The following is a 26,471-nucleotide window of genomic DNA, read 5'->3' as shown; positions in this document are numbered from 1 at the left end:
TGCTGTGGCCATATGCAGATATATACGAGGCGCACAAGGGAAATATTACCTCTAGGTTTAAAAACACAATCAGCTGATAGAAGATAGAAATCTTGTCGTATCTATGTCACGCTAGAATTATACTTTACTTCTTGAAATATATATTTAAACAATGCTTAGTTGTTGATCGTTTTATCAACCTATCTATTTTATTTCATTTCTTTTTTAATTTTTGCTGTTTATATGGAACCATCTCCGTTTTCTTTTAAGCTCGTGACTTACTCTTGATTCGAGGGCTGCTAATTTAGATGTCTTTTAAAGCGAAATCGGACCGCGAACCCATTCTCTCTATTTATTGTTATCAAATCTATTATTATTATTATAACAGATTTATATTTGACTTAAATAACTTGTATGAACGATCCAGAGAGCAGTCATAGAGCCTACTCGGAATTTGAAGTTATTTATAATGGCGATTCCAGAATTAAATTTATAGGGGGAGGGGCGGTGTCGGACGGCAACCGAATCTTTTAATGACGGGTGGTGGGTTCCATCGGAAAATCATAATTATGGGTGGTGGGGTCCATCCAAAAATCATAATTATGGGTGGTGGTCCTCACAAAAACCGTCTTTATGGGTGATGGGTTAATTGTAAAAATGTATAAAATATGGGTGGGTGGGTGTTTGATCACCTCTTTTAATTAATTACGGACGTTTTCCTTTCTTTTTAACAATAAGTTGCTACTTCAATGAATGCAATTTTGACATTACCGATCTAAGAAATATTATCCTTTCTGATAACTTTCTATTCATTAAGCATTTCTTTTCTTTTTTTCTGTCTCGTTCCCTTTGAATTTGAAGTCTTGGTCATGCTTTTAGCGTCCATAATTAATCAATCGCTGAAAGTATGTCAGTCAACATTTCCTGACGTAATAGAATCATGTCACCGATTATGTACTGTATCTCGCACTTGTGCAGAAGTCAATAAAATCCGTGGAGACTGATTGATACCTCACTTTTCCCACCTTTCATTCACACTCGTGTATTCTGTCTGGCACGTGACGCGTATAATTTTTTTTTTTTTTTGTTATGCCACGGACACAGTTTCAGAAATGAAATCGAGGCAGGCCGAAAGGAAAACATGCGTGAATTGAGTAAAAATCTTAGCATGAAGATCACTGTTCCCAAAATTAGTCGATTTTTCCATTCTCGCATAGATACTTAAAACAGGCGTACAGAATCCACGCGCAATTCCACACAAAATCGTAAGTTAGTAAATACATGTAGTACTGATTTCATTATCCGCTGCCGACGTAAATATCATATCGTCATCATCTATATTAAGGGCATACCTGACACAGGTATTTCAATATATTTGTGAAGCACTAGCCGATTCGGATTTGTTTACAGGAAAATGCTAAGTCGCTAAGAAAACCCACATCAATATTCATTCACGTCTATAATTAATTATGGGAAGTCACTAATGTCGCACACAATCATATTTAAAATGTTTTCTTTACTAATACGTGGCCTAACATGTTAGTTCAACTATTTAAACTGTTGCACACGCTTCTTTCGAAGTGTTCGGTTAAATCGCTTATGCAAATCGCGAACATCAATTTCTTCTTTCTCAAAGCCAGCATCGTAAAAAGAAAACTTTTTAAAACTTATTTTACGTTGAAGTAAAAAAAAATGACGTGCGAAATAGTTCATATCTTTTCCGAAACATTACCTGTCTTTACTATTTCTTTCATACGTTAAACAGTATGTGGCCAAAAAAATCACAAGTTGTTACTTTAGCGTTTAGCCATTTAAAGGCAAAGACATCCAGATTTTTGCTTAAAGTTTGGTCAGATTTTGAATATTAGAACACGAGGTTTTGTTGCTAATCTGTTTCAGAATGCCAAATTAAGAGATAAAAACATGCTCGAGTCGGGAATCGAACCCGGGCCGCCGCCGCGATAAAAATTTCCATGGGGTCGTGACCAATACACCACGGAGGAATATTTAAATAAATATAAAGCTTTATGATTAAGGCAGTTTACCTCCAGTATCCCGTTATTTTGAATGAATCGCCAAAAAATAAATAAATAAATAATTCTTATGTGTTTCTGTAACATAATCTGTCATTAACTATTAAAACTTTCATGAGAAATTTAGCAATAATTTTCTGATATCTATTTTTATGCCCCCGAAGGGAGGCATATAGTTTTTGAACCGTCTGTCGGTCTGTCAGTCTGTCGGTCTGTCTGTCCGCAATTTTCGTGTCCGGTCCATATCTTTGTCATCGATGGATGGATTTTCAAATAACTTGGCATGAATGTGTACCACAGTAAGACGACATGTCGTGCGCAAGACCCAGGTACGTAGCTCAAAGGTCAAGGTAACACTTAGACATTAAAGGTCATATTTCATGATAGTGCATTGATGGGCGTGTCCGGTCCATATCTTTGTCATTCATGCATGGATTTTAAAATTATTGGGCATGAATGTGTACCACAGTAAGACGATGTGTCGCGCGCAAGACCCAGGTCCGTAGGTCAAAGGTCCTAAACTCTAACATCGGCCATAACTATTCATTCAAAGTGCCATCGGGGGCATGTGTCATCCTATGGAGACAGCTCTTGTTTTGTTGTTGTCATACTTTCTGGGGATCAGTGCTTTTAAAACAAATTTAGTAAAACATATACTGCGTACAATTATTTTGAAAACGGACCCGCCGGCTTAGCTCAGTAGGAAGAGCGTTGGTATACGGATCGCGGGATCCTCGGACGGGGTGTATGTCCTCCGTGACGATTTGATAAAAAACATTGTGTCTGAAATCACTCGTCCTCCACCTCTGATAATTAATGTGGGGAAGTTGGCAGTTACTTGCGGAGAACAGGTACTGGTACAGAATCCAGGAACACTGGTTAGGCTAACTGCCCGCCGTTACATGACTGAAATACTGTTGAAAAACGACGTTAAACCCAAAGCCAAACAAACAAAACAAATTTCCATAAATCATGTCCAAAGAAATTACAAGCCTTGTCGGCGTCAGGGAGTGATACTATTTTTAATGACTCAATGCAACACGATTCTTCCGAAACCATATTTCTGTAGAACCTGTGCTAGATCGATATATACATTTTCGTACATTGTTCGGCAGATGTTGAACACAACTTTAAGATGGAAACGGGAATAGTAACATAATGAAAATCCAGCTTAAATATACGTAAATATCGGGCCATCGTATACAACATAATGAATTTCTCCATAGAACCGGAAGCAGACGTTTCTTCTTCGTATTTTGGCGGGAAAACTGCACGTGCCTTCCGTGATGCTCCTTCGGAAATGACCGTGTGCTTATGGAAAATTACGTGTTGGCGTTATATTTTCGCGTCACCAGAAACGTTTAAGTACTATGTTGAAAACTTTCATGTAATTGGAAACAAAATGCACTACAACAAAATGAAAATGCATGCTTTTAGAGCTCGAATTTTTATATTGTGCCTGTACGTCCGTGACAGACTCTGAAATGTCTGTATTTATAATATTTTTCATTCGAGTTTCAGTGACAGAAAAATTATTCATATAAGAATAATGCCCATGTGTTATCAAAATAACGAGACGTTCGCACGCACATTTGTGGGTTTTTTTTAGAAATCACCTTGTTTTTTGTGTTTGTTTCTTTCTATTATCTTATTTATTTATTTTATTTATTTATTTATTTTTTCATTTTGAGGTGGCATGTCACGAATTCCCCCAAGAATTAACATAATACAATAACAAACAGTCTTTTCAAATATTAACTCGGTCATTTTAATTTTGAGTTAACCCCTAGTTTATTGCGCTACGGGCGCCGCCATATTGGAAAGTCGACGTAACGTCATATAGCATTACGGTCTATGGGGAAAAAAGAAAAATCCATGATTATTTCTTTAATATACACTTTATTGAAAAAATGAAAAAAAGGTCGAGAGATATTGATGTATGGGATATAAATATGTTTTTTTGGACGATTTTACCGATACTGATAATTCAGAAACGAGGTAAACGTAATAGGTGGAACAGACTTTAGTATCTTTAGTTTCAGTTGCATTTTGACATTTGGCATAACTTGTAAAGACTTTAGGAAGTTTAGGTATATCATAATTAAACACTATTATGCAGATGAAGAAAGTTACCATAGTGTCGATAGCATCAATGTAGAGTGAAATCTTACTTAAGCTCGTGAAATGTGGTTTTATTCACCAATGTGGACACTTTTTTGCACAAACTTCAGCATGTTCAGTTTAATATAGAATGATCAGGGTGATATGACCAATGTCATATAGAAATGACCAGTATAATACAATTCTTATATTTCTTTTTTTCAAAATAGTAAGTGACAGATTGTTTTATTTTCATTATCTGTGACTTTGAAGTTTTTGAATATTTCTTAAACATTTTTTTTTCAGTAAATTTATGATTAGTTTAAAAGAAGGTTAAACACTGTAGCATTATTATACCATGTTGTCCATAGTTTGGGGGCAAAAGGCAAAATCACCTGGGTCACTCTGCTGATGGACTCTGATTCTACCAAGTTGCTTGCTGCCTGTGTCTAAAGCTTTGACTTGGAGGGGCACTCGGAAGTTGCCATTTGATTAACTTTCAGCCACTGATAAATTTCGAGTCTGAGCTCAAAATCAAGACAACCAAAACAAATTTCGAGTTTTCTGACTGGTCTTCGCATTTGGATTAATGTTCTTGTGCCCATGTTAACAGGAGAAATTAATTTGAATGTATTATTCTGTCTTGATGGAATTTTTAATCAGGACCTAGAGTTTAATCCTTTTTTTCTCTACTAGCACATTATCACATAAAGCACATAATTTCCACATTTGCAATGTGGCCACTATCAGGATGCGAAATTAACCTATAATTAGATACATTACTTTTTCCATATTTGACACTTCTGCTCGGTACATACACATGCAATGCTCATACTGCTTTTGAATAGGACAATTAAAACTTAAATGGGTTGGTACTACCTTGACTTTCATCACCATTTATCAATCTGGAACAGCCTATAGATCATCATCAATTAGTTAAAAGTGCATTCCTCCAGACACTGTCTCAAAATTGAAGTGAATTTGAAACAGGCTATGACAGTTTACAAAGGGACTTCTCGTGCTGGCATTGTTGTTGTTATCAGGTGTTGTTCATAAACTAATCACAGTCCAAATAGGAAAATATTTGCTTTACTCTGCTCATAAAATTTATAGTTTTATAATTGTAATGCCCTACATTTATGAACTTCTATTGGACACTGTTGTATACAAATGACCATGAAGTATAGTAAAGTTAATTACAGATAGTTTTATAAAATAAATAGTCCAATGGCATATTTCAAACAGTTTTAAATATCCCAAGTAAACTAGAGTGAAAATTATGGCTGTTCTAATAAGGAAAATGTGTGCATAAGATGTGCTGTGTTCTGTTTCCCACATTTTGATTAATATAAAAAGTATTCAAATTGAATTTTTGCTAGAAAACATTTTTTTTTATAAAATAAAATATCTGTGGTTTTTATGAAAAACTAGTGTATTTGAATTTGTTTACATTTAGGTTACATTCCATGATAGTGATTTATGTGTCAAATTGACATTTCTTATTGACATATACCTGTCAAGTTGGGTTTACATATTACTGATATTATTTAAATAATCTAAAAGTATGAATATTGCAGATTTAAGAAGTAACTCATTCCAAATTTTCCCTGTAAGATGTGTAAACAAAATATGCAGCAATATGACATTTTTGATATCAGCAAAGTATGTGTTATTTAGTAATTTATTTCTGCCAGTACAACACTTTGTGGGAGTCATGACTTTGTAGTATTTTCACATAACTACTGTGCACATAACTGTTTTACTCCTCAAAATTGTGTGTGAATTATTGTAACATTATCATTTTTTATCAAGTATTCATACTCCACACTGTACTTAAGGTTTTTGTTACAATTAAGGTTCATGTTATACTAAGGTTATGCTGTACTTAAGGTTCACACCATACCACTTTGAACTTTTGGTTTATGTTGAAGACTTCAGATTCATGTTGTATCTAAGGTTCAGGCTGTACTTAATACTCAATACTTCATCATAGTATATCAGGGGTTCCATTTGACCCGGGACCCCGGGTCCGGACCCGGGAGATTTTCAAAAGACGCTCAAAGGACCCGGCAGAATACTTGCCTGTGCGTCCTTCGGGACCCGGGGGCATTTTCCTTTGATAATCCTTTCTCTTATCATTAATTTCCTTCAGTAAAACTATTTCCACGATAGACACGTGTATTCAAAATAAACACTCGTGGTCATGCTCTCCTGCCTTTGATCTCGGCGAAATCCCGCCCTTTCTCCTGTAGACATGCCTCGCTGATTTTTTATCAGCAAGTTACGTCACGGCGAGTGCACATAGGTAACAAGAAATCAATGAAGTGTTGAAATTAATTGATAAAGCGAATCCTGTGTACTGTCAAAAAAGCGCCAATTATTAAATTATCGTAAGCAGCTAATTACCGAGCATGTGAAAAGTGCCCTGCAAGATTTTTTCATGCCAACTTTAAATTAGATCATTGTTTAGTGATCATATCGTAAATTCAACAAGAAACTTCACAAATTTTGATGAATTTCGAAAGCAAAAATAAGTTTAGAATGTCCGTTCACGGGTCTAATTACACCCGATGTCAAATGCATATTTCCAAAATTCCTAAAAAAAAACTGACTTTCAATGCAGTTTTTTATGATAAGTAGCATCATTATTTGAGGAACTATCGCTGATTTAGCTTAGTTTGCCAAATAAACTGAGCAAAAACTACTTTCCGATGACATTCTGAAAGTGTAACAGTATTCGGATAGTACATTTTGGATACATTTTTCTAGAGTGTTATAGCACTGTTCTGTTATTAAAAAGAAAAAAAGGAAGATAAACCTAATTAAAATAACATGAAATGTTATAGTAAATTATATTGACTTGTTGGGACAGGACTCCTGTATTTTGGAAAAGGACCCTTCAAAATTTGGGCCCAAGGGTCCTGGGACTCTTGGGTTTTCGGGTCTAGTGGAACCCCTGGTATATACACTAGTCTAGCCACCAACTAGATAATCTTTTCTAGTTGTTTTAACCTTTACCCTGCTAAATTTCTATAATGAACTTGTCCGTCTGTCAATTTCGACAGTACCATTAGCTGTTAAAAGGGGTACCAAAAAGATACTGACTGAATGGCGAACAGTGCAGATCTTGATCAGACTGCACGGATGTGCAGGGTGATAAAGATCTACACTGGTCGCAAAGGCAGAATCAATTGTGTCCAGCATGATAAGGGTTAATCATTTCTCTTAAATAATCTGGTGAGTATCTACCAGTATGTTTAGAGAAGAAAAGGGACATAATTATATTGAAACAATTCATTTTTCTATGATCATCTATGATTAATAAAGTTGGGAAAAAGCAGTATTAATACTTACTTTTTAGATTGAAAGTTTGAGCACAGTTACATGTGTATGTGTAATACTCATAAAACCTGAAGTAAAATTGGTAATCTTGCAAATTCATTCAGTTGTAATTGTATGCTAACTGTTTAGAAGTGAATTGGCCTGTTAGATGATTTAAATTGAAGTCATAAAATTTGATGATGGCTTGAACAGAAATTTAAATGTTCTAAACAATTACAAAATCTTGAATGTATGTACATACATTAACATCAATTGCGGATGACAATTGATTTAAGCCATAGGGCAGTAGATCAAACCTGATAATTCAATACACCTGATTGAACTTTTACGATGACCCAAAGTGACTCATTTCATGTAAACATTATAAGAGAAAAATTGAAGTTTTTGAAAATTGTGGAATTACAAGAGGATTACCCTTTGCTTAGAGGTGGCAGTGCTCAGTTACGTTTCATTAGTTTTTAATTTTAACCAAATCACCAGTTTGTATTTCTTTGTTGTGTTGTAAAAATCAAACCATCCCAGTGCTCCCTGTCATTGTCATCTGTTGACACACCTGACCATGCCCACTCATTGAAATTTGTTTACTGGTCCACGGTTATCATTTATTGTGAGTCAGTTACACTGTTGTTTGATGGAGAGGTTGTGTAAACTAACACTTCAGCTGATCATTATCAGTCAAAAATCATATATGAACTAAAATGTGAAGAGTAACAAAATTATGAATATGTAAATAGAATTGATAATATTATTATAAATTAAATTTATTTTAATAATTTTTGTTGAAGATTCTGGAAAGTCCTAATGGAAAATTATGATTAAATTATATAGCATCAGATATTTGGCTCTTCAGTTCTGGATACTAGCTTTGTTAATGTTAAAGAATGTTATGTATACATTTTGTACCATAGTAGGGTTTCAAACTGGCAGTGAGGGGCAAGTGATTCCAAGTCGGTACCCTTTGCCTCTCAAAAGGCCCCACAGAATCAGTTTGAATGTATGCACTGGGTTTTAAAACAACAATATTAAATTTACTGGGTACATGTCATTGATGCATGATTAGTATGAAAATATTGTTAACATTTACTTGAGGAAGGTTTGCTCCCCAAACCATATTCATCCCAGTCCCTGCCGACCCGTGGAACCTGAAATACTTTCCAGACTCGTCTGAAGAAGACCAGGTGTCTCCGTTCTCAAATAAACATGAAATGTCTCGAACGCTTGACCTATACATTGTTGACATATCTTAAATACCCAACAAACTTCAAAATAAACTGCTGAAAAGTTTCTAAAGACAGCATTTTACTGAAATTCTACTGAAAATTTGTTCTTGCTAGTTCCATGTGCTGTTTCAAATTATGTTTTAATTAAAGGTCTTACCTGTGTTTAGATAAAAGCCTATCTGTTGATGAAATGTTCTCTTTTTCTGCCTGATTTCTTGGATGTTATACACAAACTTGAATGGATACATCGGAAATAAAACATATGGTTTGTTTAAAAGATTCATAAATTTTCTGCAAGCTCTTTGTTATATTTTTTGTGTGCATTTAAATCTTATTGACTGATGTAAATTTTTGATCTGCCAGTTTAGAAGTTTTTTTAGCTCCACATTTCGGAGAATAGGACCCGTGCTATTCTACTCGCCCTGGCGTCGGCGTGAGCTTTCTTGGTTTAAGTTTTTCGGCAACCTTTGTTTTTCTTTGTTACTATTGCTTATGAATATCTTACTGTAACTTCACATTAACATTGTTCAGCATGCAAACAAAGTATGTGTAGGGGCTGAGCCCATTATACCCAAGGTCAAGGTCACCAAGGTGTTATACTTAGGTTATTTTTAAGGTTAAAGTTTTTCGGCAACCTTTGTTTTTCTGTCATATCTTTGTTACTATTGCTTATATCTTACTGTAACTTCACATAAACATTGTCCAGCATACAAACAAAGTATGTATAGGGGCTGGGCCCATTATACATAAGGTCAAGGCCACCAAGGTGTTATACTTAGGTTATTTTTAAGTTTAAATTTTTTCGGCAACCTTTGTTTTACTGTCATATCTTTGTTACTATTGCTTATATTTTACTGTTATTTCACATAAGCATTGTCCAGCATACAAACAAAGTATTTTGCAGGGGCTGGGCCCATTATACCTAAGGTAAAGGTCACCAGGGTGTTATACTTAGGTTATTTTTAAGGTTAATGTTTTTCGGCAACCTTTGTTTTTCTGTCATGTCTTTGTTACTATTGCTTATATCTTACTGTAACTTCACATAAACATTGCCCAGCATACAAACAAAGTATGTGCAGGGGCTGGGTCCATTATACCCAAGGTCAAGGTCACCAAGTTGTTATACTTGGAATTATTTTCATGTTACTGTCAAATCGCCGAATAGTGGAGCGCACTGTCTTATGGACAGTTCTTGTTGAAGTGTATTGTAATACTGTTATAATACTATTTTGTCCGATTGAAGTGACAGCTAAGGTCAAATAGTGACTTTCTGCTGAAGACCCCAGGTACACCAGTGAATATTATTTCAGGCACTGGTTTCTTGAAAGAATAGGATGCTTAAATATGTATTTCAGTTTTGAACAACAGATTTGTATTGACTGGTTACTTCATAGTAATTGCATGAAACTATGAATGATGCAAGTGTAATTAAGTGAATTCATGGAAATTATTTACATTTTGGATATTTTATTTAGTATATTTTGTCTTTTTCAGTCGACTGATTATTGGGTCAGTGTTCATACAGTGCGTACTGTAAATGAAGACTCAATTCTTGATCCTGACGATACGCTCTGTGACGTTGTTGATGACAGGGAGCAGGTATGTTCTTAAAAACGACTTTTTACGATTATTTTATTGTTAAAAGGGCATACATCCAGATGTCGATAAAATGACAGAAATCACAATTCAGGTGGGCTCTGGGGATCCCAATTTAGAACTTTGTTACAGGAAAGTAACCAGGGTTCAGACCACTATAGCAGGGGGGAAACCCCATCACCCTTCCCTTCATAAAACCCATGCAATATTATGTGTCCACTACTGTTAAGAGGTTTCCCACTTTTCAGGGATTGTTTGCAAACAGTACAAATACTTATTTACCTAAGACCATTGTTGCAATAAATACAGTCATGGCAAAATCCTGTCGGACCTTTCAGACAAAAAATGGCTTGGTCCGATGTGGAGGGTCTGGGCGTCAGACTGTATGTCCATTACGGTACAGAGTGTGTCAGTTTTTACTACCACCGAAGTGTTTTTTACAATGCAGTTTTCTTACGTACCTATTCATTTTTCATTACCCGGCAAAACATAACTATATTGACTATTAACATATATATCTAATTGTTTTTGTTTACTCTTTGTACGTTTTTGGTCAGACAAATTTCCATTCGGTCAGATGGGTTGTCCAGGGTCATCTGACCGAATGTCAGACAAGTCTTGAACTCTTTTGCCATGACTGAAATAATCTTTAGGAAAATGCAGAGCATAATGGCAGGAGTGGAGGTTGTGCTAGGGATGGTGGGGGAGGCAGGAGTGGAGGTTGTGCTAGGGATGGTGGGGGAGGCAGGAGTGGAGGTTGTGCTAGGGATGGTGGGGGAGGCAGGAGTGGAGGTTGTGCTAGGGATGGTAGGGGAGGCAGGGTATGACAATATATGCAGTATATGTACTAGTATATAAATTCCTACCCCTTGACATTTATAAATGAATAAAAAAATCATGTATACACTTTACATTATAAATTAATAGAACTCATAAATAGGTAATATTTCTGGAAAACAGAATAATATATAAGCCATAAAATGAGTTTGACTGCCACTGTTTTATTGTGGTTTTATATACTGAAGCACCAGATGTTCCTTAGCTATGTATCTGATGAAGACACCACATGCACACTTTGATGCTAGTGTTCTAACTGTTCTTGTTTGTAATGTCAAGATTGGCTGTACTGGGCGTGCATTAATGTACATTAGACTTATAAAAATTGTAAAATTTTGTATAAATTTTCTTACTGTTACTGTAACCACAAATATGGAGAATCATGCTAAATTTATCATTTAGCTCTCTGTGTCTGAATATTTCGCATTTTAACAACATTTAGAGAAATTTTAATACTTTGAAATTTGGTAAATATGAGACTGGTATCATTGAAGCATGTAACAATAAATACTGCATTGGATTTGTTTTTACTGACTTTAAGGGAGTGCAGAACTGTCTTCTAGCTATATTGTATTTATGTGATATATATTTTTTCTGATGGTCATGTTTATATGCATCTCTGCATAGAGGTCTCAGCAAGTCTTCAGCTTGAGAAGTATTAATGTGAAATTCAGAAAGCAATGTAGGGAATTACCCCAGTATTCTAGAAAGTCAGGAGTTCATGGAGCATTTGAATAACTGACAAAGCTGTAAAAACTTTCCCTTTAATTGATGTAAAATAAAAGTTAGGAGCTTTTTTTTCAGCTTATAGCAGACTTTGAGGAGCAGGGTGGCCCTCGTTCTCACCACAATGGAGGTGACGGACAGAGCGTCAGTTCTACAGGAACAGGAAGCCCCGATATATTTGCTGCTGAACTAGCCCATCACAAGTCCAATCACCATCGGGGATACTCTTTTGATAGTCAAAATGATGTGATTGTTACTGACATAGATATAAGCTCAGGTAAAACTCCATGTTATAATGATGCTTTTTAGGTTTGGGTAATGTTGCTTTATTTCATACAGACATAATATCACTATAATTTGGTACAAACAAAATTATTTTCAGAACTAAGCAGACAGAACTATGTACTAATTGTCATTTCAAAGAATTTAATCCCAATATGTAAAAATAATTGCTGATATTCTATATTTAAAATTAGAAATTCACAAATTTGTGTCTTCTTGAAATATGTTTGTATGGCTGGTAGGTGATCAAATTAAACGATTTTACAGTTGTTCTGTCTACCATGTTGATCACTGTTCTGTTTTCAGGTTCGGGACTGACAGTACGGAGAGGTAGTGAACCTGCACTTAATGTTTTAGAGGATGAAAATAAACCATTGTCAAAACAGACCAATTTAAGTAACAGAAGCTTCGATGATAAAACAGAACAGAAGAAACAAGTAAGTTTCATGTTCAGCTGTCCTGACCTCTCCTCACCCCCACTCCCCTCCACCACATACCCTGAGAACAGGGTCCACGCTTCTAGGCGACGTGAGCGAAGTGGTCGCTTTTTTTTAGCTCACCTGTCACAAAGTGACAAGGTGAGCTTTTGTGATCGCGCGGTGTCCGTCGTCTGTCGTCCGTCCGTGCGTCCGTCCGTCCGTAAACTTTTGCTTGTGACCACTCTAGAGGTCACATTTTTCATGGGATCTTTATGAAAGTTGGTCAGAATGTTCATCTTGATGATATCTAGGTCAAGTTCGAAACTGGGTCACGTGCCATCAAAAACTAGGTCAGTAGGTCTAAAAATAGAAAAACCTTGTGACCTCTCTAGAGGCCATAATTTTCAATGGATCTTCATGAAAATTGGTCAGAATGTTCATCGTGATGATATCTAGGTCAAGTTCGAAACTGGGTCACTTGCGGTCAAAAACTAGGTCAGTAGGTCTAAAAATAGAAAAACCTTGTGACATCTCTAGAGGCCATATATTTCACAAGATCTTCATGAAAGTTGGTCAGAACGTTCACCTTGATGATATCTAGGTCAAGTTCGAAACTGGGTCACGTGCCTTCAAAAACTAGGTCAGTAGGTCAAATAATAGAAAAACCTTGTGACCTCTCTAAAGGCCATATTTTTCATGGGATCTGTATGAAAGTTGGTCTGAATGTTCATCTTGATGATTTCTAGGTCAAGTTCGAAACTGGGTCACGTGCCATCAAAAACTAGGTCAGTAGGTCTAAAAATAGAAAAACCTTGTGACCTTTCTAGAGGCCATATATTTCACAAGATCTTCATGAAAATTGGTCAGAACGTTCACCTTGATGATATCTAGGTCAAGTTCGAAACTGGGTCACATGCCATCAAAAACTAGGTCAGTAGGTCTAAAAATAGAAAAACCTTGTGACCTTTCTAGAGGCCATATATTTCACAAGATCTTCATGAAAATTGGTCAGAACGTTCACCTTGATGATATCTAGGTCAAGTTCAAAACTGGGTCACGTGCCATCAAAAACTAGGTCAGTAGGTCAAATAATAGAAAAACCTTGTGACCTCTCTAAAGGCCATATTTTTCATGGGATCTGTGTGAAAGTTGGTCTGAATGGTCATCCTGATGATATCTAGTTCAAGTTCGAAACAGGGTCACATGCGGTCAAAAACTAGGTCAGTAGGTCTAAAAATAGAAAAACCTTGTGACCTCTCTAGAGGCCATATATTTCATGAAATCTTCATGAAAATTTGTCATTATGTTCACCTTGATGATATCTAAGTCAAGTTCGAAAGTGGGTCACGTGCCATCAAAAACTAGGTCAGTAGGTCAAATAATAGAGAAACCTTGTGACCTAACTAGAGGCCATATTTTCCATGGGATCTGTATGAAAGTTGGTCTGAATGTTCATCTTGATGATATCTAGGTCAAATTTGAAAGTGGGTCACATGCCGTCAAAAACTAGGTCAGTAGGTCAAATAATAGAAAAACCTTGTGACCTCTCTAAAGGCCATATTTTTCAATGGATCTTCATGAAAGTTGGTCTGAATGTTCATCTTGATGATATCTAGGTCAAATTCGAAACAGGGTCATGTGCGGTCAAAAACTAGGTCAGTAGGTCTAAAAATAGAAAAACCTTGTGACCTCTCTAGAGGCGATACTTGTGAATGGATATTTATTAAAAATTGGTCAGAATGTTCACCTTGATGATATCTAAGTCAAGTTCGAAAGTGGGTCACGTGCCTTCAAAAAGTAGGTCAGTAGGTCAAATAATGAAAAAACGTTGTGACCTCTCTAAAGGCCATATTTTTCATGGGATCTGTATGAAAGTTGGTCTGAATGTTTATCTTGATGATATCTAGGTCAAGTTTGAAACTGGATCAACTGCGATCAAAAACTAGGTCAGTAGGTCTTGAAATAGAAAAACCTTGTGACCTCTCTAGAGGCCATACCCTTGAATGGATCTTCATGAAAATTGGTCAGAATGTTCACCTTGATGATATCTAGGTCAAGTTTGAAACTGGGTCATGTGCCTTAAAAAACTAGGTCAGTAGGTCAAATAATAGAAAAACCTTGTGACTTCTCTAGACACCATATTTTTCAATGGATCTTCATGAAAATTGGTCAGAATTTTTATCTTTATAATATCTAGGTCAAGTTCAAAACTGGGTCACATGAGCTCAAAAACTAGGTCACTATGTCAAATAATAGAAAAAACGACGTCATACTCAAAACTGGATCATGTGGGAAGAGGTGAGCGATTCAGGACCATCATGGTCCTCTTGTCTGATGACTTCGCTCTGTTTGTACAGAAAAGCGAAAAACAAGTCGCCCTAAAATCTGGCGCCCGAGGCAGTTATCATACATGTATATGTCACACCTATCAGCTTCTGATCAGCTTGTAAAACATTACATAATCAATTAGCGAAACTTATCCCGTTACGGGTTGTGAACTTCACCTGTCAACAAAGTATGCTCCGCCTATCACCGAATATCATAAGGATGATTTTTATTGGTCGAAAACTTTGGAAACACCAATCAAACGAGGCGAAACAAAATTGCTTTTAATTTATTTTGTGCATCACGGATAAAAAGTGTGTGCATCACGTGTGAAAACAAACAACTAAAAACTGTCAGAAGTAGGGTAAATAAAAACAAAAACACAAGTATGTCGGCGCAAGAGTCAGTTTTGTAAACAACTTTAGGACAGCCAATCACGACAAAGCAGACAACGCGATTTTAACCAATCAGCGTTGGCCTGCAAAAACCGTGGTTCGGCTGAAAAATGTAAACAAACAGAAGTTTTTCAATAAATTTAGGACTTTGCTGTCTCTGTCAGACTTATAAATATAGTTTTAAATATAAAATATGTTTTAATAATTAATATAGTATAAATTGGGGAAAACAAAATGCCTTGACACACTAAATGAGGTACATGAAAGAAGATACACATACAAAAATGAAGAAGTAAAATAAGTTAGTCTTTTCTTCTAACTGTAGTTTTTATAATAAATGTATGGGATTAAGTTCCCATCTTATTCACAGTCCACTGGAGGTCACTTTGACCTACTTTAGACTGAGAATTATGGTTCACACTCTACACGTAGCCTATAAAGTGTTGTTAAATAATTGAAGCTATGCTCGCCCATATGGTCTTAACCGGTGGCGAGGGTAAACAAACTCAACACACACACAGCAAGAGTCAGTAGCTGATTATAGGATGATAGCCCATCGCAAATTGACCGATAGGGCCTAAAGAAAAGCTCTGAATAATAACCAGAGTTGTTCGTAATGTATGGTTTTAATTGCGGCTGCCAGACGTAAATATCCGTGTTATACACAAATTAAACTGAAATTCAGACAACAGATATTTAATTTCAATCAGTCGCAATCAATTTTAGATAAGAACACATTGGCTTTTATCTTTTTGTAAAAGTTTTTGAAAAGTAGGCTGTCAGAACGTCTGCTCGCGGTGACAATTTGCCGGTATTTCATGAACATTTTTCTTAATTTTCTTCAATAAAAGGTATTGTCATTGTAGACTTTAATATCAGATGCTGTCCAGTGCTGTTAAATTGTCTTTACATCATCACAATTTGTCAAATATATTCTTTAGACTTGAGAATTTGGCAATGCTTATGGAAGTGTATCAGTATCCGGCCATAAAATTTTGGATATCCGGATTTTGACCAGCGGGGGTTTAAGAGGGGGATGTGCAGGGATAAGAATTGAAAAATTAATTTTCTATTGTTAGTTTTGACTGGTGGAAGGAAGATGAGCCTGGCAAATCGCACTGTGTTATATGTAGACTGGCGAAATTTGATAATGCATATATGCATGGGGTCATGACACATAAGTCGAACAACAAATCACACCACACATGCCTGTTGTAATACTAAAGGTGATTTAGTATTATCTATGAATGTTTCAAACTACTGCATAAATACATGCTCACTGTGTGTGTTTGTATTTGATACTTGGCATTTTGTACTTATAAGTAAAGTATGTGTTGTTTTGAAATGTTGTTCCTTTGTGTTGTACCATCAAAACTGTAATATACGGTTTAATTAATGACTGTTTTGACCCGCAGCCTCACTTCTCCCTGTTCTGAGAAAACTTCTCCCTATTTTCACTGAAGGGAGAAGTCACTTCTCCCATTTTTTCTGGGCTAGCTTGAACCCTGGAGAATGTAGGCATATAGTAATTACACTGTCTGTAGTTTAGATAGTTTGTCTGTCTGAAACATTCTGTGTCTCAGAATTTACTTTCAAATGATGCAGTTGATTTCTCTGAGATATTTTGAAAATATTTCACTGAATCTTCCCCAAAAAAGCCCAAGATAATAGAAGTTTACTGTGAGATATGTTAAATGGGGAATATATCTACTGCATGATTTTTGGTAAAGTCACGGAAATGGTCTGTGCAAAAATATGCTGTAGAACAATGCTGTTTTATCACTTGTTTGATATTATGGGAGAGGAATAAAGCCATTACATAATATTGGTGCTTCCATGTTGACATTGTTTTATCGACTGAACTGACTTTGTCTATAATAGAAAAAAGTGAAAAAAAGTTCTATGTTTCAGCATTAAAAGAAAACATGTTATAAAAAGAAAATTACATTTATTCCTTTCGGCATCGAATTCATTAAACTTGTTGAATAAAATTGATAAAATGCTTGACAGAGCCTCGCATTTTATCATTTTATTCAAATGCAATATCATGAGTAAGAGAAGATACTGGTGTAATCTCCACTATTTACTACCTAGAAGTTATACAGATGAAATAATCCCTTCCAGAACATCGTAAACTAATCATGAAGTAAGAATGGAAAAGATATGTTTTCATGAACCAGTCTGACACTGTGTAGATAGCAAGTGATATAAAATTAACTTGTCTGCCTTTCATCTGTCTCATGCTCCATAGGAACCAGCATTTTATGGATATTGTGAGGGCCTAAGCTCCATTCTCTTTCACAGTCTTTATGATATATTTGTACTTTGAAATTATTTTATTTCACCAATGACATATTTTCAAGGACTTAATGGTGTCCTTGTTCCACAAAATAGAATTGCATTTATTTGATCTCAGATTTTATGAAATCTTTGATTCCACATCGACATGAAATACATTTAGCCTAGCTTAAGTACATGTACATTTGTAGTCTTGCTGAAATAATGTTGCCTAGCTACATTTGATATTACAGAATTTGTTTGGGTAGCTTTTGCATTAAATAAACTAATGACTACCTTCTCAATTTGTTTTCTAACATTTATTTATCATATTTTATATTTGAAATAGCATTAGATCCGATTTTTTATGAAAGTTTAAAAGTGTTTTTATTATAATTTATTCCTGTCAATGGTTTTATAATGGCATGCATCCAGATTTATGTCATTTTTTTTTTTTGAAAGTTTAAAAAGTGCTTTTATTTCTTAATTATTGAATATAAAAAGTAATAATATTAAACAGAAAGTAATAGGCAGTAATTATTTTTTTTTGAAAAAAAAAACCCCATAGTATGTAAAATTTAAAAAAAGCAGAAATATATCTATGCATCAAGAGCCGGTTGTGTTGTGGACTTGTCAGTAAAATTTCTGCTGTAAGCTAAATAAAACTTGAAACATTGATGAGTATGGGTCCTGCAGTTTGATCCATAAACAATGTTGCCCTGACAACTGGATACAAGACAAACTGTGGACATTTGTCCAGGCAGAAGTGGGTCAGTTGTCAGTTACTAGTGGAGAACATTGTGGAGAACTTATCAGTACAGAATCCAAGAACACAGATTAGGTTAACATTATATAATTTTGTTAAAGAAAGGTAGAAAAGCTATTAATATATCAAACAACCAAATAAAATATGCCTTGTGATAGAATTTATTTTGGCTGCCAAAAAAACAACATATGTGACACATACTATGATAGTAATGCAACAACAACAACATTGTTACATTAAACAAAGCATTCCATCTGGTGCTGTCTGAACAGACACAGTATCATGTATGGCCATAGGGGACATGTGGAACATTCCTGTGCTGAATTATTTATCAGTAGAGGACTGTCTTCCATGTAATTAGAGTAAAATTGGACAAAAACATTCTTTCAGGGTAAATCTATGCAAACAAAATATCGGGCAGCATGCTTATGTTAGCCATATTTATAGATATTGCTTTGCATCTCATGCTGGAGACCAGACTTATGACTCAGGGTTGTACTTGTTTGTTAATTGATTAAATTAATCTTTTTTTTAAAGTATATTATTTTGTAGCATCCTTATTTGTATTTTTTAGCCCACCATCATCAGATGGTGGGCTATTCAAATCACTCTGCGTCCGTGGTCCGTCGTCCTTCCGTCCGTCCGTCCGTCCGTCAGTCCTTCCGTCCGTTAACAATTTCTCGTTATCGCATCTCCTCAGAAACTACCGGGGGGATTTTAACCAAACTTTGTCAGAATGATGTATTGATACCCTAGTTGTGTCCCCCTGAAAATCAGACTGGTTCAACAATTTTTTAGTGAGTTATGGCCCTTTGTTTATTTCTATAATTTACATAGATTTATATAGGGAAAAACTTTGAAAATCTTCTTGTCCAAAACCACAGAGCCTAGGGCTTTGATATTTGGTATGAAGCATCATCTAGTGGTCCTCTACCAAGATGATTCAAATTATTTCCTTGGGGTCTAATATGGCCCCGCCCTGGGGGTCACATGGTTTACATAGACTTATATAGGGAAAAACTTTGAAAATCTTCTTGTCCAAACCACAAAGCCTAGGGCTTTGACATTTGTAATGTAGCATCATCTAGTGGTTCTCTACCAAGTTTGTTCAAATTATCCCCCTAGGGTCAAATATGGCCCCACCCTGGAGGGTCACATGGTTCATATAGACTTATATAGGGAAAAGATTTTAAAATCTTGTCAATAACCTACAACATTCAAATTTGGACCACATGTATGGTTTTAAGTGGCAAGATGAACCTTGACATGAGTTGACCTTGATTTTGACCTAGTGACCTACTTTCACATTTCTTTAGCTACTGCCTTCAAATTTGGACCACATGCATAGTTTTGTGCACTGAAACAAACTTTGACCTTGACATTGACCTAGTGACCTACTTTCACATTTTTGAAGGTACAGGCTTCAAATTTGGACCACATGCATAGTTTCGTGTTCTAAAATGGAATTTTACCTTGATTTTGACCTACTGACCTACTTTCACATTTCTCAAGCTACAGCCTTCAAATTTGGACCACATGCATAGTTTTGTGTACCGAAACAAACTTTGACCTTTACATTGACCTAGTGACCTACTTTCACATTTTTGAAGGTACAGCCTTCAAATTTGGACCACATGCATAGTTCTGTATTCTGAAATAAAATTTGACCTTGATTTTGACCTAGTGACCTACTTTCACATTTCTCAAGCTACAGCCTTCAAATTTGGACCACATGCATAATTTTGTGTACCGAAACAAACTTTGACCTTTACATTGACCTAGTGACCTACTTTCACATTTTTGAAGGTACAGGCTTCAAATTTGGACCACATGCATAGTTTTGTATTCCGAAATAAAATTTGACCTTGATTTTGACCTAGTGACTTACTTTTACATTTCTCAAGCTACAGCCTTCAAATTTGGACCACTTGCATAGTTTTGTATACCGAAATGAACTTTGACCTTAAGATTGACCTAGTGACCTACTTTCACATTTCTGTAGCTACAGGCTTCAAATTTAGACCACATGCATAGGATTGTGTACCGAAACAAACTTTGACCTTGACATTGACCTAGTGACCTACTTTCACATTTTTGAAGGTACACGCTTCAAATTTGGACCACATGCATAGATTTGTGTTCTGAAGTGAAATTTGACCTTGATTTTGACCTAGTGACCTTACACATTTCTCAAGCTACAGCCTTTAAATTTGGACCACATGCATAGTTTTGTGTACCAAATTAAACTTTGACCACATGCACAGTGTTGTGTACGGAAATGAAATTTGACCTTGAGCTAGTCAGTAAGTCTTGAAATTTGGAACACTCAAAAATGGCACATTGGTGGGCACCAAGATCACTCTGTGATCTCTTGTCTTGATATTTGGCTTAACATTGTCATGTCTAAAATGTTTAATAATATGTAACTTGATACATAAGGCATGCCATGTAAAATAAGAAATCCTGGGATTATAGATCTCTTTTTCTGTTTCTGTCACACTGCCTTGATTCTTTTAACAATTATTATTGACAAATATCAATATTTTGTTCAGTTTTACAAATTTTGTTATAGGCAGCAGGGTATATATATTGGTAATTTTAACTCCACGGGTTGTGCAAAAGTGATCTCTTATATGATAAGAAACAACCCCTCTGCAGAGTATGTTTATCAAATTTATTTAGGTAAAATTGGTTCATAGAAACAACAATTTCAAGAGGCAACACAAAATAAAGTATGTTCCTTAGATTAAAAAAAAATGTAAATTTGTTCTGTTTATTAGGGTCGTTTTGACTTTCATGGGATAATATGATTTCTGGGTACATTTTGTCTTGTTTGTTTTTCATCTGCCTGTTATCACTTTGTTTGGCATTCTGAAGTGAAGACTAGATTCGATTATACATGTATTGTTTAATTTTTTCAATCACTGCGCTTGTATCTTCTGACCAATCTTTCTTTGCTCTGATTATCTCTGTGTTGAGAAGAAAAGGAACATAATTATACCAGATTTGAATAGCTTCAGGAGTTATCTGCTGTGTCTGAACACAGGCTATTGTTTCATCAGCGTTGTGTCATTTTCATAATTAAGTTGCATTTGGACCTGTGTTGCCAATAAGGAGGTAAGTGTATGAATCCTGTTTACCAATACATGTGGAACCTCATTATCTTACCATTGATATTTGCAAACTGCTTCTTAATGGATTTTTATGATTCCCCAAAAATTCAGTAACAGGTTCTTATTTGGTAATTTTTAATTGGGAAGGTCATGATAACACCACAATCAGGTGATATTAAAAGGCAACTTATACCGTGTTCACACTAGCAGAACGGTTTTATTTTTATCAGGCACTAATTGGCTATAATTGGTATTTGACATTCAAAACCCATCAAAATATAATCTAGTTTGCGTCCACACTAGGCAAAGAAATGTGGTTTAAATATATACATGCAATGTTGGAAGTTAACAAATATCTTGCAACAAGCAAAAAAGGTTACAAAGAATTGAGGCTAACAGAAACAAGAAGGGGTCATCAATATTTAAACTTCTGTGTTCATCTAATAATTTCTGTTCATTCCATCTATTGTCCATTTTGAGCGTCAGCATGACTCCATATCGCAATTTAATGTTTTTGTTTCAACAACAGTCCAATTACTTTTGCCAGCCACAGCATCAATTGTTTGATACAAAAGAGAAACACATGGTATTCTTCCTCCAAAAGGTAAGATCTGTGGATTTGGGATTGTAAAACCAGTTATAACCCACATTTGCGTTCACATTTGTAAAATAATGTAGCATTACTTTTTAATGTAGTATTAAAACCACCTCCCGAGGTAGTTTTAATGCTACATTACAGAAACCACTTGAACTTTACAAAATTCACGTTTTACACCACATATAGTGTGGACGCAAACGAGTTTAAAAAATAAACCCAAGTTAATGTAGGATTAATAACGTAGTCTGAACACGGTATTATAGTGGTGTACTTTACAGGAATGCAGTGACATACTGATATTCCTTTAAAGACACAAATTTGTTTGACAACAGCAATTTCATGGTTAATTAGGAACATCAGATGTCTTCACCCCCACATATTTGCCAGTAAGTAGGTAAGACCTTTTGAAGCCCAGTTATCAAAACCTCTTACCTATGCAGATGGAGCACTCTTGATTTGACCTGCAGAATTAAACTTGTCTGTTATCCAATAACTAGGATTATCTGAACCTTCTTACTAAATTTTGGAAAATGAGAAAGCATGGCATTTTTGTTGATAAAACCAAGCTATAGGCCACATTCATTGACCCCCAAAATTAAACCTGTCAATTAAACAATTATACAAACAAGCAAGCTAAAATATACTGATAAAAATGAGAAATACATAGTTTTTTCAGTGTTCTTAGTGGTTTCAGTATGACTGGTCGCTTTCAGTTTGTGTCCAAGGAGTATGTAGACACTAGAGTCGAAGATAGATCATCTAGAAATACGCAAAAAAATACCAAATGGAGTGTAAACACATGGAATAATTGGGTTAAAGAAAGAAATAATGCTAGAGGACTTGGGCAGCCAAAATTTCCAACTGCACGAGAGTTGCAGAGCGTAAATGCAGCGGATTTAAATGAATATCTGAGTCATTTTGTTCTTGAAGTGAGGAACAAGCAAGGCGAACTATATCCCGAGCTGACGTTGTACCAGTTGATGTCTGGACTGGCAAGGTTCATGAAAGAAGACTTGAGTCGACCAGATCTGAATTTTCTGACATCCACTAATTTTGCCTTTGACCGATTTCGTAAAGCAATGAACTCACAGATGAAACTTGCAAAAGCACAAGGTATCGGAAATATGAAAGAGCAAGCAGAGCCTGTTTCGGCAGAGCAAGAGAAAATCTTGTGGGAAAAGGGACTTTTCAATACACATACTTCCATAGGTCTGATGAGAGTTATGTATTTCTATAACGGCAAGGTGTTTGGTTTCAGGTCACGCATTGAACATTGGAACTTAAAGGCCGATCAGTATACGTTTGGTGCTGATGACACAGGACGATTTATAATATACCACTTTCGCCCATCGAGATACAAATATAGACCGGATGGACCGAGGGCAGAATTTAAAGAGGTAAAACAGTATGAAACCCGAAGTAGGTTATGTGTGTACCAGTTATTCAAGGAATACCTTGCACTTATTGGACATAGCGGGTATTTTTATCGAAAGCCTCTCAAACCACGGTGGAATGGAGTTGTTGGATTCAACCCAGAAAGACCTCATATTGCATTTGTAAACTCTTTGATCGGAAACATGATGGCAGAGGCCGGATTTGAAGGAAAATATACCGGACGTTCGGGGAAAGTTACACTTGCTACAACATTATATAATGACAGAGCCAGTAAAATACATGCCAAGGAGAGAATGGGACATCGCTCGTATTCTGTAAAACACTACAAGATACCTACAGGACAACAGGTTAACATTTGTCAAATTGTAGACATACCTGAATCAGTAGCAGAAAGGTTTGAGAGAAGAAAAAGGAAAATTCCAGAAGCAGGCATTTACATTCATAAGAAGTTTCGTTACCAAGAATACAGTTAAACTGTCAGTACACATTGGCCAAACTTTGACAACTTTTTATTTGTAACTTGATGGAAAACGTGCAGTAAAAACATGAAAGAACATTGAGATTTGAGAAGATAGGACGTGAGTTTGACCAAAGTGTTCACTTTCCATTTGAGACTAGCTAGAAAATTGGCACTGGTAACATGAACAAACTTGAGAAGAATATAACTTGAGTAAAGTCAGATTGGTTGAGTGTAAATATTTATGTACATAACACAATAATGCAAATCATTCAAAATAGTTCTTTCTGAAGTTTGATCTACACCAAGCACAGAGTTTAAGAGTTAGTAGTTACTTAGATTGGCATCATTCATTTACTTTGAAAACTCTCTGCTGTTTGTTTTGGATAAAAGTGAAGATAATTTGGATAGTATACAGATAATGTGCAGTAAAATCATTTGCTTTCACATGAAGTTTTGGAATTTTGATGAAAGTGACATATGGGGACATGTATTTGTAGAAGTTCAAATAGTTGGCATATATTTTATTTGTCAAATAAGTCCCCAATGAAGGTACTGCTCGTCTAATATATGTATTGTTTACAGAAATATTAATACAATATTCCTCATTCTTTATCAAGTGAATAACTGATAGATTCCTTACATTTTCAATGGTGAAAGATGTTTATTTGTTTGAGATATTAAATGTTGTTCTGTTCGCCTTGCAACATATCTCCACTGTAACAAAATTGAAATTTAAGCTGCATTTTTTTAACACTTCATAAAAGGACCCAAACAGTTTTATTTATTTGTTATTTGTCAGCTTTATTAACCTACAAAAGATTACACTTGAAATAATACAGTGGAACCCCTATAAACTGGAACCCTTGAAAAATCTGAATCACTACAAATGAAAGGATTATCTCTGTTTTTTTCCACATTAAAATATGCCCCCTCTAAATGGCAATAACAAAACTATCATTTTGGTCCCAAAGCTGTTTAGTTAGGATAGATTCAAGTGTTACAGTCATATCAGGTCAAGGTCAGGTTTGTATGGTGTGATCGAAGGACAAGTAGGCAGTATTTCCTGTCCACTTTATACCCCTTATAAGGATTGTCAGATTACTTGGCACAAATGTTTAGAATAGAAGGCATCTTCATGGATTTCATTTAGGGGCCTTGCTGTAGTGTTACTTTTTCTATAGCAAGAAAAGTTTTAAATGGATGAACCCAAACACCCCTCTTTACGCTGCAACTTTACATTCCATTTCAATAATTAATGAACAGTCATGTTGCTTCTTCATTTGTTGTGACCAGATATCACACGTCTGTCATCATTCCATTTGAATGAAGCAACAGATAATGCACTTCTTTCAAAAGCTATCTTTAATTTCTGTTATTACTGCATAACAATTGGTTAGTTTATGCTTTTGTTACATTCACAAGTATTGTTCAGACAAATAAAAGAGAATATTGGCAGATGATTGCATGAAGATTTTTTTCTGCATGAAACCTCATCACTCATGTGTTTTATAGATCAGTCCAGGTTGGCTTAATTTGATTGGCATCACCATGAAATTCTGTATTTTACATTGAGGAGTGAGGAGAAATGGTGACTCCATTGATCATCATAGATGTTTTATATTTTCTGGTTAGTCATATACCGTATTTTCCCGAATTAAGGCCCCCCCTCTAATTAACGCCCCCCCACCCGTTTTGGAGGGGAAAAAAGTCAACAAGAACGAAAAAAAAATCACCTACCTCATTTTTATAAGTCCACATAATAAGTAATTTACAGTAAGTATCCAATGTATTAAGAATTAAACACACTTTTAAACAGTCCATGTACCGTACATCCAAAACGTTTATACTAAGTACGGTACGTATCCAATCATCAAATAGAAAATTAAACGGTAAATCCATTTTTGATTTGTTTTTGCACCACCCGCGCACAATCTTCCTGACGACTTTAAACAAATTTGCGGCAAAGTGTTAAACTTTTCTTCGGCAGTTTTAATAACTTTTAATTTAAAAGCCGACACATAAGCAGCGTGTCAAACCACTGACATTGTGTATTGCTACCCGCATGTACTAAGGAAACCATTATCAGAGTACACAGCAGTTTGGGTATGATGACGTAATGTGTAATGTCGCGGGCGTGTCACGGAATACATGAGGTACCATATTTAAATGCATAATTTTTAAGACACACTGCATTAAATTGGATGCCAAATAATTATGTTTTGGGGGAATTAAACGACACAGAAACACTTCACAGTTGGTTTGAACGATGTTTTTAAGTTTTGTAAAAATTTTCATTTTTTATTTTTTTACCTCAAATGAACGCCCCCTCTTTGGAAAATGTAACGCCCCCGGGGGGTTTATTCGGGAAAATACGGTACCTGTGTGTGTATATACTGAATACCAGAAAATGTACAAATACTTGCTGGTAGTTATGATTAAGAAAGAGTACTTGGACTGAACATGGCACCCATTAAATGTAAAAAAAAAAGACAAAAATGCAAAACAATTTAACATGATATCCAAATGCATCTTTAATTGTCCATAAACTGCAATAGTCTTGCAGAGTTTTTGATTGCCCAAGAAATATTCCTTTTGTAATGGGTATGGC

General features: G+C 35.5%; 1 protein-coding gene across 9 annotated transcripts in view; it reads left to right on the top strand.

Moving 5' to 3' along the window:
• Nucleotides 1-26,471, top strand: part of LOC123531457 (partitioning defective 3 homolog) — a 109,858-nt gene that overhangs the window by 1,515 nt on the left and 81,872 nt on the right. For all 9 annotated transcript variants that reach the window (XM_045312442.2, XM_045312437.2, XM_045312435.2 and 6 more), the window contains exons 2-4: nt 10,169-10,273; nt 11,912-12,110; nt 12,422-12,552. In XM_045312442.2, the coding sequence (XP_045168377.2) occupies nt 10,169-10,273; nt 11,912-12,110; nt 12,422-12,552 (435 nt within the window). The remainder of the gene's footprint in view (nt 1-10,168; nt 10,274-11,911; nt 12,111-12,421; nt 12,553-26,471) is intronic.

The sequence above is a fragment of the Mercenaria mercenaria genome, chromosome 11, assembly GCF_021730395.1.
Source record: "Mercenaria mercenaria strain notata chromosome 11, MADL_Memer_1, whole genome shotgun sequence".
Lineage (NCBI taxonomy): Eukaryota > Metazoa > Mollusca > Bivalvia > Venerida > Veneridae > Mercenaria > Mercenaria mercenaria.
This window is presented reverse-complemented; position numbering and strand designations above follow the sequence as displayed.